The sequence below is a fragment of the Ctenocephalides felis genome, unplaced genomic scaffold (genome assembly GCF_003426905.1).
Source record: "Ctenocephalides felis isolate EL2017-DRISC unplaced genomic scaffold, ASM342690v1 CF-g0.4_SCAFFOLD_00845, whole genome shotgun sequence".
Classification (NCBI taxonomy): domain Eukaryota; kingdom Metazoa; phylum Arthropoda; class Insecta; order Siphonaptera; family Pulicidae; genus Ctenocephalides; species Ctenocephalides felis.
The window spans coordinates 11809287-11828992 of record NW_020536999.1 but is presented as its reverse complement, the minus strand read 5'-3'; the positions used below and the strand labels follow the sequence as shown (position 1 = coordinate 11828992).

General features: G+C 30.6%; 2 protein-coding genes and 1 pseudogene across 2 annotated transcripts in view; 2 read left to right on the top strand and 1 right to left on the bottom strand.

Moving 5' to 3' along the window:
* The window catches only part of LOC113363977 (mycosubtilin synthase subunit C), a 425226-nt gene that overhangs the window by 1023 nt on the left and 404497 nt on the right, over nucleotides 1–19706 (top strand). The gene's annotated exons all lie outside the window — the stretch shown is intronic.
* On the bottom strand, nucleotides 1573–6186 carry LOC113363981 (delta-like protein 4). The gene is made up of 4 exons (XM_026606453.1): nucleotides 5973–6186; nucleotides 3165–3302; nucleotides 2180–2311; nucleotides 1573–1796 (listed from the first exon to the last, which is right to left on the bottom strand). The coding sequence occupies exons 1-4, from the start codon at nucleotides 6019–6021 to the stop codon at nucleotides 1735–1737; spliced, it is 381 nt and encodes a 126-aa protein (XP_026462238.1). The 5' UTR covers nucleotides 6022–6186; the 3' UTR covers nucleotides 1573–1734.
* LOC113363980 lies at nucleotides 12897–15486 on the top strand (annotated as a pseudogene).

Below are 19706 nucleotides of genomic sequence, written 5' to 3'. Positions count from 1 at the left end.
TGATATCAGTATTTACTTGAAGCGATCTAAAATATTATTTTTATTGTGATAAATACAAGCTTACAGTGGCTCTGTGGTCTCAGAGCTTTAGTTTAGCAGCGATATGGTTTCTGGTTTTATTCTCATCTCGAACAATTTGATATCAAGTACTAGTGATATCAGTATTTACTTGAAGCTATAGATCTAAAATATTATTTTTATTTTGATAATAAACGAGCTTGTGGTGGCTCTTTGGTCTTGCATCTACAAAGTTCTTGATTTTATTCTTTGTCTTGAACAACTTGACATCAAGTACTAGTGAAACCAGTTTTCACTCAAAAGAATAGATCTTAAATATTATTTTTATTATGATAAAAAACGAGATTGTTGTGGTTCTGTGGTCTCAGAGCTTTAGTTTTGCAGCGATATGGTTTCTGGTTTTATTCTCATCTCGAACAATTTGATATCAAGTACTAGTGAAACGAGTTTTTACTTGAAACTTTAGATTTAAAATATTAATAACACAAGCTTACGGTGGCTCTGTGTAAAGGCTTTGGTCTTGCACGAACAATGTTTATGGTTTTGTTCTTGTTTCGAAGTTCTTCACATGAAGTACTAGTGAAACCAGTTTTCACTCAAAAGTATAGATTTGAAATATTATTCTTATTATGATAATAATCGAGCTTTTGGTGGCTCTTTGGTCAAGGCTTTGGTCTTGCAGCAACATGGTTTTCTGGTTTTATTCTCATCTCAAAGGACTTGATATCGAATACTGTGATATTAGTATATACTTGAAACTTTAGATTTAAAATATTATCTTTAATATGATAAAACACAAGCTTGTCGTGGCTCTGTGTTCTCAGAGCTTTGGTCTTGCAGCTACATGGTTCCTGGATTTGTTCTCGTCTAGAACAACTTGATATCGAGTAACAGTGATATCAGTTTTCACTTCATTCTTCAATCTAAAATATTATTTTTATTATGATAAATGACGACATTGTGGTAGCTCTGTGGTCAGGGCTTTGATCTTGCATGTACATGGTTTCTGGTTTTATTCTTACCTCGAAGGACTTGATATTGAATACTAATGTAATATCAGTTTTTACTTGAAATTAGATTTAAAATATATTTTTTTTATTAACATAGAACACGAACTTACGTTTTTTAAACTTAGCATGTCGAATTTTAGTTTACTTTACTAAATTATTTAACAATACAAAAAAATATTTCTATTTATTGAAAAAATGTTTCAGAATTTTGTTTCACGTGTCTAAAAATTCATTTGTTTGGCATTGGATATGGAATATTTAGCAAGTTGATTTTAGATTGAAGAGTGCTCATATGAACTAGATTTAACAAATTAATTCACCTAAGATTTTAACTAAAGTAATAATGCTTATTAAATTATTAGTAAGAAAAATGAGCTTTCAAAATTATAATGACTAAACAGCAACTAATATATCGTACGAGATTATGAAAATTATAGACTAAATTATTGAAGATTCCCTTATAATTGTTATTTTTCAAGAAACGAAAATTATGAGTCAATTCTAATTGTGTTTATATATTTTGGCATATATTTTTGGTCTTCAGTTGGAAGTACATACATATGTATTGTTTTTGTATTAAATTCATTTAAATTAATTATTTCTATTTATACACAAATTATGATTACAATAATTTTGGCACTCGGCAGTTTTGTAATAAGTAATTTTGTGTCAAATTATATTATAAATTTTAAAATTAATTTTTTTCTTAAATTACGATGCATTCGTAAGGGAATATTCCTGTGTAGGGATCCGCCGATGTTGGGCATGCTGGAAAGAAAAAAATTGAGATAATTAATATTTTTAATATATAATTTTATAAAAAAAATTGTTCAAAAATTTCAAAAGAAATTAAAATACAAAAGAATCAAAATATAAAAAAAAAATCAAATTTTTCAAAAATTTTTTTTTTTCAAAAAATTTAAAATTTCTCAAAAATCTAATTTTTTCGAAGTTTTGCAAAGTTTTTTTTTTATAATTTAGTTTTCGGTACGGGAAGTTCGAGCAATTTGCTTTAAGGCACTTTTTTTTGAATGGCTAAAAATGTTTTGTATGAAAACATGTTTGAATTAATGAATGTGACTTAATTGAATGAAAAAGTAAATCGAATGTACGAATGCGATCCGAATGTATGAATAATTTTTTAAAAATACCTCTTTCGCAATGCGTTCCGTAATATCCAGTGCCATCACATCGACATTTGTATCCAGGATCCAAGGATATTTGTATGCAGGATCCTGAATTACGACAAGGTTGCGTCCTGCTGCATATGTCGCTTCGTCGTCCTATTTAAAAAAAAATTGATAAGATGAAAATTACAAGAACACTTGTATATGTTTTAAACTTCCTGAAGGAGTAGTTTATGTTTTCGCCCAAAAATCCGATTCGCTATTTTTTTGTTTTCTCGACGTTTCAAGCCATTCTGAATTGAATGAGAACAAATTTGGAAAAAGTATGTCTGTGTGGACAGATTTTAGTTAGAGAGTCAAAATTTAAATTTCACAAATTTAAAAACCATTTTTTTTTTGAATCCGCGGAACAATAAGTCTACAAAACTTCTCTAGTTGTGTAAAAATGTTAGCATTAATTTAAATCATTAAATAATAACAGAGACCTACGTATGTATATGCCATGATTTTATCATGGAAATTTTTATCTAAATCAAAATTTCTAAATCTCAATCTCGGTTGATTAAGTAAACTATTACACGCTTCGGCAAATTCATGCAACTTGCCACTTTCAACTAGTACGGGAATACCCCGCTTAACGCTGTATCGTTTAGCGCTCTTTTTATTTTTCTAGATAGAACAGTATATTGTATATTTTGTATATTTAATTTGGCTTTGAAGAATCCTTTTCTGTAAATTTGACCACAGTTATATAAAAGTGGTACCAGAAAATGTATTTGTATGACAATAAAATGAACTGAATACTTTTTTACTCATTTAACAGTCAATTCTCTAGATACTGCTACATTTGGCATAATTTGTCTATTTAATTTTTTTTAAGTGTTATTCATACATTGAGAGCCGGGTTTTGAATCTTCTATTTTTGGCCTAAAATTCCTATTTTTGGCCTTTGACAATCGTTATTTTTGATCCTCAAGATCTTCAATTACTTTACAGTAATGATATTTACCTTTAAGGGCCTTTTGGCAATCCCTGTAGGATGAATAGGGATAGTCTGACTTGCAACCGTAGTCACAGTAGCACCTTCCCGCCTGAATTCGACAACCGTTGTCCATCTCGCATTGTTGAGGCCTCGATAATTCTACACCTGAAGCAAATAAATAATTATTATTTTTGTAATTGAGAAATTAGATCCAGATAGAATTGGATATAACTTTAGAATGCAATATTGATATTTACGAAAGAATTTATATTTGAATATTTTAACCCCTTAACTTAAAATGTCGAGCAAAGCCCGCGTGCGATTGCTAGGCCAAAAGTGAATTTTACGGGCATAGCCCGCGTACGATATTCGGGCCAGAAGCAAATATTATATTACGCATTTCAGGCATGCCCGGGTATAGTGAACGCAAGTATTACAAAATATTTATTCATACCAAACTATAAAACACAAAATTATTCTCATTTTTTGTGATAAACCGTACGCCATAAGGGAAAATAGTCACAAACGCCGCGCCAGCTTCAACAACTTTGGCTCGACTTTCGTAAATCGTAAGTTAAGGGGTTAATATTATAAGAATAGAATTGACGCACATCCAAACCAACTAGCATGCAACTTATACCAGGAAGGCCAGCCGACCAGGCTCAAAAGGAAAATACCTCGAGATTTATTATAGTTTATTTTTATATATATTTTTTTTCTCTATATTTGTCTTTAGTTTTTTCTTTTTTATATATTAACTGTAGTAGATACACCACTGGGCGTATGTACTAATTTGTAAACAACCAATTGTAAACACTTGTCAGCATTCTCTGCTAAATATAATTATTTTTATAGATTGCAGAATAAAAATAAAAAAAAAAAATATATAAAAAAAAGGGGTTAATATAAAAAAGTCCAAAATAAAAAAAGTTGTCTTTAGTGGGTGTGCATCATATGTTTTCAATGGAGTTTTTACGTTGAGGGGGCGTCCATTAATCACGTGATCAATTTTTTGAGAATTTTTGGACCTTCCCTCTCTCTTAGTGATACCTTGTAATATTCAAAATTACCTCTCCTCCCCCACCAAACATTACGTGTATTTTACGAGAAAAAATTGTAAAATTTTTGAATTTTTTTGAAAATGTTTGGATATTAAAAAAACAGGTAAAAAATAAATACACGTGATATCTTACTGTACCCCTCCCTTCCCCTCGTCATATTTCGTAGATTTTTTTAAAAAAATTGGAAAGATCATTTAAGTGATCATTCAATAATCATTTAAGGTTTTAAGGGTAACGACATAAATTATAAAATTTTAAATCATGTAGAAGAATTACTAGATCAGAGATTTTAGTCATTTTTTTAAATTCTCTCAATTTTGTGGAAATGTGTGTTATTAGAAGGCAATCCAAAGGTTGCTCTGCTATTTTTTAACTTCCCGCAGGGTAAGTTATAATAATGGGCCGAAAATCGTAAATGAAAGTTTTTGCATATCTTCACATTTCAGAGGTTTCTGAACATTTGTTCTCATTACTACCGAAAGGTAATTTAATGCTCGATGCATTTTTTTTTACTAATTTTTTAATAATTAAGAGATTTTTTGTCTTATTAAGGAAGTAAAAAGAAATGCTGTCTTACTAATATTACTATTTAATTACGCAGCAGGGTCAAAATAGTTTATTCGTAATAATTTATATAATCTTTTGAACCGTTTATCTATGCACTTTATTCAAGGCTTTATTTGCATTTTAATTATATTATTTATGATAGGCATTGGTGTTCTAAATTTAGATTCATCTAGTACTATAATGATATGATGAACAATTGCTTGTAAAATTTATTAAGTATGATTTTTGAAATCGGTGATTTTGCGATTTTGGAAAAATGTCGACGAAGGTCAAACTTTGGGTCAAACACACACACCTACTTTTTCAAAATCTAAACAATTCAGAATGACTCGAAACGTCGAAGAATCATAAAATTAACGATTTGAATTTTCTAGCAAAAACATCACTTCCTTCTCGAAAGTGAAGAAATGTATTTAATGGTTTTGAAAAACTATCAAAAATTTTTAGTTGTAATTATTATAATAGTGACTATTGGTAGACAACCTTTTCTAATGATTTCTTTTTTCTAATGATGATTTTTGTGATCTTTATGTTCAAGTGATTTTACTACTACTTGATATCAAGTTTTACTCATCGCTGGATAATTAAAAATTAAAATAACTTTTTGAGAAAAATACTCTATTATCGCGTAATAATATTTTGTTTTCTACAAAGTATTCATTCAATTATATTGGAAATAGCTTTCAATTCAAGATAAGACTAAAATTACGAGTAAACGATAAAATGTTTTAATCTCGTAAACATTATTTGGTCATTACTCTCCTATTAAAAAGTGATATGGAAATGAACTTGATCTTGTATACATTTCTTTTCCTGTTAGAAGAATTTAGAGAAATCTTTTAAGGGGCTTTAAGGATTTTTGGAAAAAAATATTTTATAAAGTATAAAAATTACGAGATTACTAGAAGATACCATAAATAAAAATATCAAATCTTACCAGATCAGGAAAAAAACACAAAAACTTTAAAGACATTGTTCAAAGAGAAAATAAACCAATAAAAATAAATTAACGGTTAAAACTTTGATTTAAACAATCTCAATACTTAGGTCAAATTATTACTTCGGATCGTGCAACTTTCCTTAAGGTAAAATGCCACTTAAATTTGATTTATATGCATGACGAGTATATCCATCCTCCATGACGTATATACTCGTCAATACAGTTAGCTACTTAATTATTTTTCTCTAACATTTTATTTTCACTTACCATCCAGAGTAATAAATACAAGCACCAAAAATAACTGAGGCAAAAACATCCTTAAATTCCTCTATTCCGAGCGGAAGTTAGACACAATTTTGAACTTTTCAAATTTTGTTATATTTTTTGAAATTTCTTGTTAAATTTTTATGAAATTTTTGTTGAAATTTTTAAAAAATAAAAGCACAAAACTCATTGACGGAGACGCACTACTACAATTCGATTTCCAAGCTGGATGTTGAGCTTAGATCCACATCTTGTGGAATAGTTCATCATATGTTTGTTTTAAATAACAGGGCCGAATTAGGGGGAAATGTAAACGATAATTAAGGAAGGAATTAAAATTTTATATTTATTTATTTCTGAAACACAGATTTTGTATTTACAATACTTTCTACTTTAATAATATAAATAACTTACCCTAAGGTAAGTTATAGTAATCGCCAAAAAATCGAAAATGAATATTTTTGCATATCTTTATGCTTCAAAGATTTTTGAATATTTTCGCACACATTAGAATATGAATGTATGTGTGTATATAAGTATGTGTGAATACAATTTTTGGTCAACGATTTCAAGATCAACCGATTTGAATGATTGAAAAACCATTTTACTTGTATTGACTAAACGAAGTGACGTAATTTTTGGGAAAGCATGTCTAATTGTTTTGGAGATCTAACGAAAAATGAAAAAAAGTCATTTGTTTGACTGGGATGCAGTTCGATATTTCACAATATATAAAAAAAATAAAAATTAAAAAAAAAACAAAATTAAAACAAAAAACATTTTTCAGAAATTTCAAAATTCTCAAAATCTATTTTTTTTAATTTTCAAAAAATTTAAAATTTTTACATTATACTTACAATGCCATGCCCCACTAGTTTGTTTTTGATCAGTACATCCTTTCGTATCCTTTTGGATTCGATTCTGTGTACGCACAAGCCTTCACGCCTATTTTGATATTTATGTATATGTTCACACATTTATACTTACCAACACTAAAATCAGTGGTAGAAAATTGTAGGTCCTTTTTCAAAATAAAAAAACAATCCGAAAAGTAAGATTTATTTTTACCAGAAATCCGATTTTTCGACGAAAATCGAAAATGAAAATTTTTCCATATCTTTACGTTTTCTGAACAGAGGTTTCTGTGTGGCCGTCAGGTGAACATTTTGGCATACCTCAGAAAAAATGTATGTGTGTGTGTGTTTTATGTGTTCACATTTTTCGTCCACGTTTTTGGGCGCACGGATCAACTGATTTGAATAGCTCAAAAAACATTCGATTGCTATTGATAGGGGATTGTGCTGGTTAGTTTTGGGCAACGGCTGGTTAGTTTTTGAGAATTTGAGAGAACGGAGCATCCGATTTGGATGATTCAAATCGTAATGATGTGAATAATTTTTCGCAAAGGCAGGTCTAGTCGTTTCGGAGATACGGGGCTAAATGTGCAAAAAATGGCAGTTTTTGAGAGACTAAGTATCCGATTTGAATTATTCAAAAAAATCTGCTTGTATTGACTAAGACTAAACGATTGTTTTTGGAGAAAGCAATTTTTTTTTTCAATTTTTTTTAATTTAGAAATTTTTTTTTGAATATCGAAAGTAATTATGATTTTAATTTTAATTCTATCTCTCTTATATACTTGAGTTAAACAATTTTAACTTTGCATTTCAGTTCATATACCTCTTAGAAATATGAGATAAGGTTCTTCATCCTAACTCTTGATTAGGTTTTGTTTATTCACTTTTCACGTGAACATGTATAAACATCGTCGTCAAACATTCGATTCCTATTGATAAGCAGACGTGCTGATAAGTTTTTGGGAAAAGCAGGTCTATCCGTTTCGGAGATACGAGGCAAAAAGTGCTAAAAACGGTAACTTAGTTTTTAGGAGAACGAGTCGTCCGATTTTAATAATTCAAAAAACATTTCACTTGTATTAACAAGTTGAAGAACTGATTATATTTTTAGGAAAGCAGATTTAGGGGTTTCGGAGATCTAGTAAAAAAAAGTGCCATTTGGCGGTCAAAAATTATCATAAAACATATGCACATCAAATTATCAGATATTTTATGGAGATTTTAATGATGTAATTATATATAATAATAGGTACGGGAAGCTTCAGCAATTTGCCTTAATAAGCACGATGTCATACACCACTAGTTTATCTGTGCATTGAATGGGATGTGGATGTGGGTGTTTCATTTTTTTTCAACTAGTCGATTTATTATAATTAAGTATATGTAGTTTCTTGTTAATAACTGCTCGAAATCTGTGTCATTTGAATTGAAGTGTGCGTGGTACAGGGTAGAGAGTTCAAATGTGATAAGAAACAGTTTGTTCTTGTGATTGCTCCCAGCACTTATGTCAATGGCCCCGAAACAACAATATATAAATATAAATATACATTGATATACAATGGTATATATATATATATATATATATATATATATATATATATTTATATATCGCTTAGGATAGATATGCATATATATAGTCGTATGCACGCATGCAACGATAATAATCCATATATAAATATAGTTGTATATTTAGATTTCAATCATCAGAGGCGCATTTCAAAAAATTCATAAAGACATTTTTATTTCAAATAACTTGTATACATTCCAAGTGTCAATATTACATGAAAATTATCTAGTCATTCTACAAAACTGATATTTTTTCAAAAATTTCTACTCGATACTGAAAAAGGAGTAAATTTATATTTTTTATATAAATTAGCCTCTTTTCTTTTGAGTTTCGGACACGAAATGTATTATTTCGAAAACGACGTTGCCTTTGGTAAATGCACGTTTTCCATTTGCTGCTATACTCAAAGTAAATTTCCATTTTCCTGCCGGGAAAAGAAAACCAGGAAAAGCATCCTCATTTACGTGAGCTTTCAGATAGTAATTATCCTGAAAAAAAAAAGAAATATATAATTTATAATTGCCTGTTTCTTAAATAATAAATATGAAGTAATTAACCCTAGAGAATATTAAAAAATATGTTATCTTCATATGGACGTTTCTCGTTTTCGATTTTTACCTTCAAAAGGGATAGTTAAAGGGTCCTACACTCAGGCGTGAGGGCGCTGCTTTTGGCATTCAAATTAATGGCGCAAAATTTGAAATAAAAATTATTGAATTTTAGTAATCGGGTATTTAAAACTAAATTTGCTATCACAATCGTATTAGGTATTAGATAATATTAAATTATAGCAAATATTTAATCAAATTGAAATATAAATCAACAAACACTCTGCCGGTTTACATATACATCACATCTAATCTACTGGAATAACTTCTACACTTTTTCTACTTATTAACCTTTTCCACTCGCGAATTCCGAGATTTATATGAATTTTTGAATCCGAGTCGAAAGGGTTAATATAATTATTTAGTGAAATTCAGTGAATAATGCATTATAGTGTTAGTTCCTTACATCGTCTGTCATTCTTGACTCTTATTAACTTATAATCATCCCGTGCAAAATTAGACATTCGTAATTAACCAATAATAAGATCATTAGCGCTACATGTGTTTGATATTGTAACTAATTAAACCATAGAGCTGTGTTATAATTTGCAAGTATTTATAGTGATTTGGATTTTGGTTCAATTTTACACTAAAACGCTATTGATAAATATGTGTTTTTTTTTAAAAAAAGAACTATAGAGAATGTACGAAATGAACAAGGGATATTTGGAAATAAATTGAAAACTGTGTAAGTTATAAGTATTAAGAACATATTGGACATTTTAAACCTATGATTCAAAATTACAGGAACGTTTTTGCATTAATATTATGCTTAAATCGTGTCGGGCATAGCTCAGTGAGTTGCTTGCCCGACGCACACGCCGGAGATACTCGGCTCAAGTCCTGGCACTGACCTAGAATTGTCATTTGATTTGTAGGATTGAAATAAATAATACACACACTTATACACACATACATACATCAATTTTTTCTAAGGTATGCCAAAATATTCAGAAACCTCTGAAACGTATAGATATGCAAGAAATTCATTTTTGATTTTTACAAAGCTACATTTTTAATTCACACTTCATTTATTATTATTTTTTCTCACCGCTTGAACAGGGCAGGACGAAGGAAACTTTTGTCCAGGCCCCAGTAATATATCTATGAGAGGTTGTCTAATTTTGGCAAGAAAAGCTTCACTCAATGAATTTTTGCCTCCATTTTGACCCTTATTGCCAATAAAAGTGCAAAGGTCCACCCTTGTATCTGGTATCCATTCTTTGTACATGTTATTTGTGTACTTGAGAAGGGCACCTGTAGCCTAGTAATAAATTGGAACAAAGGTTAATACCTAAGTAAATTTAATAAATAAAAGCAATTGAATTATTTGAATAATCCAATTAGTAAAATAAATTACTTTAATCTTTCATAAAATCTTGGTTTTTGATGTGCATTTTATAAAAAAGTATATATATATATATATATATATATATATATATATATATATATATATATGATAAAATTCATTTTTTCAAAAATATCGTTTTACGTACCGAACAATTATGGAATGTTTGGACATTTGTGTAATTCAAATTTATGTAGCTGTATGTTCGATTTAGCTTTTTTACTTCGAATTTGTGAATAATTGCAAAGGAATTGTCTGTGAAGTCATTTTTGGCTGAGAGAAAGTTGAACCTGTAATTTGTCTGAAAATTAAAATTAAAAAAAATATTTATGTTAGAAAATAATTATATTGATTGAGTATTATTTTAATCTAAAGTATAAAAACTATAATTAAACCGACCTATATTTTTATTTATTAAAATATAAGTCAGTAATTAAAATAAAAATTTATTACTTACTTTTGGAAATACATATTTGAGTTAATAATGAGAGTTTATTACTTAAACTAAAATTTAGTCACAAATATAAGACTGTTATTAATTTTATTTATTAAAATTACATACCCAACAATGCACTTCTCTGCAAAACAAATATAACAAAGACATTGTTATAAATAATTTAAAACCCATTTTTTGCGAAATTTAGTTTTATTAATTTTGGGCTAGGGTTTGCGACAAATATTAAAGTAGTAATACGTATTTTTAGATAGTTCTAGAGTTCAGAATTATTTTTATTCAAAAACAAGATAATTGTTAACAACAATAGACATATTTAGTTTTAATAGGTTTTACCTGAAATTGTTCGGTCAGGAAATTAGATTTCCGTACAACGTCAAATGATTTATTATATCTGATAATGTAATAGTGAGCAATTATGTGTTTAAAGATTTTTAGATACCAATTTTTATATAAATATATTATTTAAATTTATATATATATATATATATATTATAAATTGGTTTCTAAAAAGAACAGATTTTTTGGATAGTTAATACATAGTATATATATATGATTTCATTTTTCCGAACTAAAGGTCTTCCTGTCTTCGTTTTTTTTTTTCAAAAAAATATTTGATTTAATAATTTGATATTTTCGGAGATATGAATTACATTTTTTACGGATACTATTGACATTATTTTTTAAATTATTTATCTAAGAAGTCACATTTTAAATTTGAATAATTGACTCAAAGTTTTGAGTTACAGATGTGCATTATTGCCTAAAGATTGATCTTTTGTGGTCCAACTTCTTTTCATAGCTCTACAATATTTGGACGTGCTTGTTAAATATCTTCAATATGTTATTTATGAATTTCTAAGAATTAATTTATGAAGGGCCAGGACGATCTCTTACAAAAAAACTATTTATCTCGATTTTGAACTGATTTTCAAAATCGCTGTCATATTATTTTTTTGAACTTGAAACATATTAGACATAATTAATCATATATGGTAAATTAATTGAACATAATGATGTATTCGTACTAGTTTCGACACTATATGCGTGCCATCAGTCAGCTAAAGTATAACACTTCAATAATATACACATATGTTTTATTTGTCTTTGCATTTATGTGATTAATTTCTTCTCTTTCTAATGAACTATTTATCTTATCATAAAACACGTACTTTAAATGTGTAACTTTTTTTATTATGTTTTTGTGAAAACATATTAGTGATTTAGTTGAAATTATATTTTATACGCGTATAATTTATTATCATTTTATTTATTCAAATTATTCAGATTTATCTGTTCTCTTTATATTTTTAATTCTCATCCAGAATTAAACCCAGGGGTAAATTTACGTGCTACAGTTGGTGGCGCTCCTATCGAGTGGGAAAAACAATTAAAATTAAGATAATGAAAATGCCAGTTACTTTTGCGATTAATTTATACTTATTTTATTATGAATTTTATTAATGAATATGATACTTTTTTTAATTATCGAAAGAATTCGGATTTTAATTTAATTCTAGCTAAAGTTCTAAAGTTTACTTAATACTTTAAAATAAATAATTAACTTTGCAATTTAGTTTATATAATTCTACAAATATAGATGATGTCCTTTATTTAAATTGGTTGATAAAGTTTTATTTATTTACTTTTCATGTAAACGTATATAAGCGTCGTCGTTCAATTTTAAGCTCTTATATTTTGTCTATAAAATACGAATAATTGGAAGTTTCAGTGTTATTTATATAATATATTGAAATTATTTGATATTATTTGATATTTTCGAATACTTTATTATGGTACAGGAAGTTCAGAAATTCACTTAAGGCTCGATTCCATACACCATGGTTATATACGAATAATATATTTATTTAATTATATAATTTTAAAAAGAAATCGTCTAGTCCTTATCTATGGTCTAGTCTATTCGCCTAGTGTGCAATGGCTTTAGTTAAGTGAACGTAAGCGTCGCATCTTTACGAATACACTCTATGGTTCCATTAAAATGTCATTTACGAACTGTCAAAAATTGCATAAAAGTATAATACAATTTAAAACTATTTATATTACAGTATTTAGTATATAATAAATAAACAATGATTGGTTGTTGTGTCTGTTGTTCGGCATTATTGCCAGATACAAAAGATTAGTCGATAACATATTTCCAGTGGATCCCGATGAAGGTTTAGTAAAAGCCAATATGGACAAATTGATATTTTATTCTCTATCATCTCCAGAAAAATTGGACAGAATCGGAGACTATCTATACCAAAAAGCCAGCAGGGACATAAATCGCAGAAGGTATGGTTTTGTTATTATTGCCATGGATGCTATGGATCGCCTCCTAAAAGCTTCACATGCCAAAACATTAAATGTATTTGGCCACAGTTTCTTAAAAATGATACAAAGACTCTTAGAGTCCTCAGAACCCCAGCTACAAATACTAGCCACTCACTCGTTTGTCCATTTTGCTAACATTGAAGAAGATACTCCTTCTTATCACCGAAGTTACGACTTCTTTGTATCCAAGTTTTCTTCAATGTGTCACAGCAGTCATAAAGATACTGATACTAGAAACCAGTTACGTTTGGCTGGTGTTCAAGGTTTGCAGGGTGTAGTAAGAAAAACTGTATCCGATGATCTTGTTGAGAACATTTGGAACAAACAGCACATGGATAAAATTGTACCATCGTTACTATTCAATTTACAAAATTGCCAAACGTGTGAGACTGATGTATGTATAGACTCTAGAAACCAAGAAGTGTTACCACCGGTTTTAGCTGAGGAATGTTTACGGGAAGTTGTTGGTCGTGCTTCGTTTGGACATATACATTGTGTACTCAAACCTGTTTTAAGACATCTTGATAGCCATCAATTGTGGGTACCAAATACTTTTGCTATACGGACTTTCAGGACTATAATGTCTGCTATACAAGTACAATATTCATACACGGTTGTTGAAGCATTGATGACCCATTTAGATGAAAATTCTGAATCTAATCCTAAAATTCGCACAAGTATTGCTGATGTTTTATCTAAAATCATTGCTATAGCCGCAGGCGAGAGTGTAGGACCTTCAGTATTAGAAATAATTAATTCTTTAATGTCTAATTTGAAAAAGAGTGTGTCAAGGAATGTTGAACCGACAGTAGTAGAGAATCAGTATCAGGAGAGTCTTATAAATGCTCTTGGAGAATTTGCTAATCATCTACCTGATTATCAGAAAATTGAAATTATGATGTTTATTATGAATAAAGTTCCGTATCCTTGCAGGGACTTGCAAAAGTCTGATGTTCTTTTACAAAGTATATTGTTAAAATCTTTGTTGAAGGTTGCTACAAAGTATCGCAGTGTACATCTTGATAAAACATTCCAATTGTCGTTTTTGGAGCCTTTGTTGAAAATGGCTTGTGCTCCAGATGCTAAAATGAGGGTTTTGGTACAAAATATATTTCATACTTTATTAGACAGACATAAAAATGGCTTGAAATTATCAGAACCAAGTATTGATATTACTACAAAGGATTTGAACTTGGAACAATCTTCTCGTTCTGATATAATATTTATTAACAAACACGGTTCCGCAATTTATAGTAGTTTATATAACTCTCTTCAGTTAGATGATACTGATATAGAAAATGTGAAGGCTGTGTATACAACACTTGCATTAATTTGTATTGAACTGGCTTCAAATGAGACTATAGTAGATTATTTACAACTCATACTAAGCATTCAGCAAATGGCTATAGCAAATCCACAATTGACACCTGCTCAACGATACCACATAACATCCTTGACAATCGCTGTTTTCAACATGGTACCACAAGTACTATCTGTATCACCCTTACGTGAATACTCTGAAAAGATTATTGAAGCACGAAGGACAGAAGCACCTTACTTGCTACCACCGCTTTTAAGCCACTACGACAGTTCCCAAACAAGACCTTTATCCAGCTTGCAGCATCTCATGATCGATCAAAACACTTTAATCGAAGGCTTGAAATTGGTTGGTGTCGATGGATCTTCATTAAAACAACTAGCTCACTTTGCACATTGCCCGATAACTATGAACATGGGTCACAGACATAGTTGGGTCGAGGCTGGCACTTCTTTAGGAAGTGCTACGGATTTGAGCTCTCTAAACAACGATGTGGATAGCGCAGCAAGTTCACCAGGATTATCCAGGAAAATTAACACCGAAGAATATTCTTTTGATGTCATGAAACGAGCAGTAAATGAACAAACTGAGTCTGAACAATTACTGCAAGAGGAACAATATAAACGACTTGCCAAAGCGTTTAGAAATGAAACATTTGATGAATTGTTGACCCGAACAAAGCCACAGCATGAACTCTTACGTAACAAACTGAACGACATATTCAGTTCATTAAAATTTTCCAAAAACTTACGTGGTGTTAATGCTTTACCATCAAACGAGACTTTAGCAATGGAGCCTACGTATGAAACACACTTTCCCGAATTATTTATCCATTAATTGTTTAGTGAATTTCCTAGTCAAAGGACCAAATATTAATACACAATAAGATGTATTTGAATTTTTGTCATGACTTAGATGAAAATGCTTATTTTCAAATCGTACTATGAGATTAGATTCCATGTTGTGTAAATCTTATTGAAAAATGAGAATAGTTTTTTAAGAATAGTATTTATGATAGACTCAATAAATGTAAGAGATATAAATAATATATAATACATATATGAATAGATGAAATATAAAATATGTAATGTTAAACAAAATAAAAATGTTGAAAGTAAATTAAATAATATTTATAATTTATTATATAGTACATATTTTGTTACACTCAAAAGTACTAGCTGAATCTGATTTATATTAAGTTTATGCCTCGGAAGTTAAATTATTTATTTAAAACAAGGGCGAGCAACCTTTTCAATCCACAGGCCAATTTAAATTTTAAAATTTTATGGCGGGCCGGCCGCACGTAATTTATATATATATATATATACTAGCTGACCCGGCGAACGTTGAGCCACTAATCAGATCGATTTCCAACTAATATTTTTCGAACAGTTTTTGAATTTTTAAAATCGATTTGCGCGCTAAAATGAGGACATTTTTTTTTCAATTTTTAGCATATTTCAAAAATTCGTCAAAGTTTGCAAAAATTAGTATCGTTTTTTTGACATTTGTCTAAAAACGCCTGAACCGATTTCAGAAATTTAAAAGCCATTTGTTGTATTTAAACGAAGATAATCGTTTGCCAGTTTTGTGCGACGATCTGCCGAGCCGTTTCTTTGTAATTTGAAAAAAAAGTATTAAGCTTTTCGTCCACATTTAAGCTCACACTACCGAATCGATTTTAAAAATTCAAAAACCGTTCGAAAGATATTAGTTGGGAATTATACTGATTAGTTTTAGGTGAAAATCTACCGGGCCGTTTTCTTGTAATTAACTGTTGAAAAAAAATTTAAGACGATTTTTATGGAACTTTTTTTTGGCGATATATATCATGGTCTTATAGAACTTACATGGCATCATGACAAGTACTTTAATTTTAAAAATTCATCAAAGTTTGAGAAAATGAGTAGTTTTTTTGACGTTTGTTAAAATTAAAATTAGACGATTACTTGGTATAACGATAGAGTACTTGGTCTTAATGAACATACTAAACCTAAGGTTCCCATACTTGTTTGTGTCGTGATCCCTTGAAGTGTAAATTTTCTTTTTTTTATGCAATATAGTTTCTTCGAAGACGATATAACGATTATAGCGAACTTCAAACTTTTCGAAAACATTTTTTAATGCGATTTGTACTTTGTCATAAAATTCAGCTATCATTTCATCATTTTGTTAAAGTTCCTTCATAGAAAGCATCCTTTTAAGATCTGAGATTGGTATATGGTCGCTAGGGAACAGATCTAGAGAATATGGTAAAGGGGAAGCAATTTGGAGCCTAATTCATATTTTTCTTCTTTTTATTTTTGTGACCAAAATTTAAAGTCGGGCCGTTCAATAGTTTTCGAGATATGCGTGGTCAATGGGTCGCTGGCTCCGCGCTCAATACTACTAGTTTAACAGATGGTATGTTCTCAAAAACACATATTGCGATTTTGATGAAACTTGGCACATATTGTTACTGTACCTTACTAAGAATGTGACAAAAATTTAAAGTTGGGACGTCCAATAGTTTTCGAGATATGCGTGGTCGATGGGTCGTTGGCTCCACGCTCAATACTAGTATTTAAATAGGTGCTATGTTCTCAGAAACACATATTGCGATTTTGATGAAACTTGGCACATATTGTTACTGTACCTTAATAAGAATGTGACAAAAATTTAAAGTTGGGACGTCCAATAGTTTTCGAGATATGCGTGGTCGATGGGTCGTTGGCTCCACGCTCAATACTAGTATTTAAATAGGTGCTATGTTCTCAGAAACACATATTGCGATTTTGATGAAACTTGGCACATATTGTTACTGTACCTTACTAAGAATGTGACAAAATTTAAAGTTGGGACGTCCAATAGTTTTCGAGATATGCGTGGTCGATGGGTCGTTGGCTCCACGCTCAATACTAGTATTTAAATAGGTGCTATGTTCTCAGAAACACATATTGCGATTTTGATGAAACTTGGCACATATTGTTACTGTACCTTAATAAGAATGTGACAAAAATTTAAAGTTGGGACGTCCAATAGTTTTCGAGATATGCGTGGTCGATGGGTCGTTGGCTCCACGCTCAATACTAGTATTTAAATAGGTGCTATGTTCTCAGAAACACATATTGCGATTTTGATGAAACTTGGCACATATTGTTACTGTACCTTAATAAGAATGTGACAAAAATTTAAAGTTGGGACGTCCAATAGTTTTCGAGATATGCGTGGTCGATGGGTCGTTGGCTCCACGCTCAATACTAGTATTTAAATAGGTGCTATGTTTCTCAGAAACACATATTGCGATTTTGATGAAACTTGGCACATATTGTTACTGTACCTTACTAAGAATGTGACAAAAATTTAAAGTTGGGACGTCCAATAGTTTTCGAGATATGCGTGGTCGATGGGTCGTTGGCTCCACGCTCAATACTAGTATTTAAATAGGTGCTATGTTCTCAGAAACACATATTGCGATTTTGATGAAACTTGGCACATATTGTTACTGTACCTTAATAAGAATGTGACAAAATTTAAAGTTGGGACGTCCAATAGTTTTCGAGATATGCGTGGTCGATGGGTCGTTGGCTCCACGCTCAATACTAGTATTTAAATAGGTGCTATGTTCTCAGAAACACATATTGCGATTTTGATGAAACTTGGCACATATTGTTACTGTACCTTACTAAGAATGTGACAAAAATTTAAAGTTGGGACGTCCAATAGTTTTCGAGATATGCGTGGTCGATGGGTCGTTGGCTCCACGCTCAATACTAGTATTTAAATAGGTGCTATGTTCTCAGAAACACATATTGCGATTTTGATGAAACTTGGCACATATTGTTACTGTACCTTACTAAGAATGTGACAAAAATTTAAAGTTGGGACGTCCAATAGTTTTCGAGATATGCGTGGTCGATGGGTCGTTGGCTCCACGCTCAATACTAGTATTTAAATAGGTGCTATGTTCTCAGAAACACATATTGCGATTTTGATGAAACTTGGCACATATTGTTACTGTACCTTACTAAGAATGTGACAAAAATTTAAAGTTGGGACGTCCAATAGTTTTCGAGATATGCGTGGTCGATGGGTCGTTGGCTCCACGCTCAATACTAGTATTTAAATAGGTGCTATGTTCTCAGAAACACATATTGCGATTTTGATGAAACTTGGCACATATTGTTACTGTACCTTACTAAGAATGTGACAAAAATTTAAAGTTGGGACGTCCAATAGTTTTCGAGATATGCGTGGTCGATGGGTCGTTGGCTCCACGCTCAATACTAGTATTTAAATAGGTGCTATGTTCTCAGAAACACATATTGCGATTTTGATGAAACTTGGCACATATTGTTACTGTACCTTACTAAGAATGTGACAAAAATTTAAAGTTGGGACGTCCAATAGTTTTCGAGATATGCGTGGTCGATGGGTCGTTGGCTCCACGCTCAATACTAGTATTTAAATAGGTGCTATGTTCTCAGAAACACATATTGCGATTTTGATGAAACTTGGCACATATTGTTACTGTACCTTACTAAGAATGTGACAAAAATTTAAAGTTGGGACGTCCAATAGTTTTCGAGATATGCGTGGTCGATGGGTCGTTGGCTCCACGCTCAATACTAGTATTTAAATAGGTGCTATGTTCTCAGAAACACATATTGCGATTTTGATGAAACTTGGCACATATTGTTACTGTACCTTACTAAGAATGTGACAAAAATTTAAAGTTGGGACGTCCAATAGTTTTCGAGATATGCGTGGTCGATGGGTCGTTGGCTCCACGCTCAATACTAGTATTTAAATAGGTGCTATGTTCTCAGAAACACATATTGCGATTTTGATGAAACTTGGCACATATTGTTACTGTACCTTAATAAGAATGTGACAAAAATTTAAAGTTGGGACGTCCAATAGTTTTCGAGATATGCGTGGTCGATGGGTCGTTGGCTCCACGCTCAATACTAGTATTTAAATAGGTGCTATGTTCTCAGAAACACATATTGCGATTTTGATGAAACTTGGCACATATTGTTACTGTACCTTAATAAGAATGTGACAAAAATTTAAAGTTGGGACGTCCAATAGTTTTCGAGATATGCGTGGTCGATGGGTCGTTGGCTCCACGCTCAATACTAGTATTTAAATAGGTGCTATGTTCTCAGAAACACATATTGCGATTTTGATGAAACTTGGCACATATTGTTACTGTACCTTAATAAGAATGTGACAAAAATTTAAAGTTGGGACGTCCAATAGTTTT

Coding starts and splice junctions, on each gene's coding strand:
- LOC113363981 (XM_026606453.1), bottom strand. CDS start 6,021: ATGTTTTTGCCTCAGTTATTTTTGGTGCTTGTATTTATTACTCTGGAT. Junction 2,312..3,164: donor TTGCCAAAAGGCCCTTAAAG/GTAAATATCATT, acceptor TTTTTTAAATAG/GACGACGAAGCGACATATGC. Junction 1,797..2,179: donor CGGAACGCATTGCGAAAGAG/GTATTTTTAAAA, acceptor TTTTCTTTCCAG/CATGCCCAACATCGGCGGAT.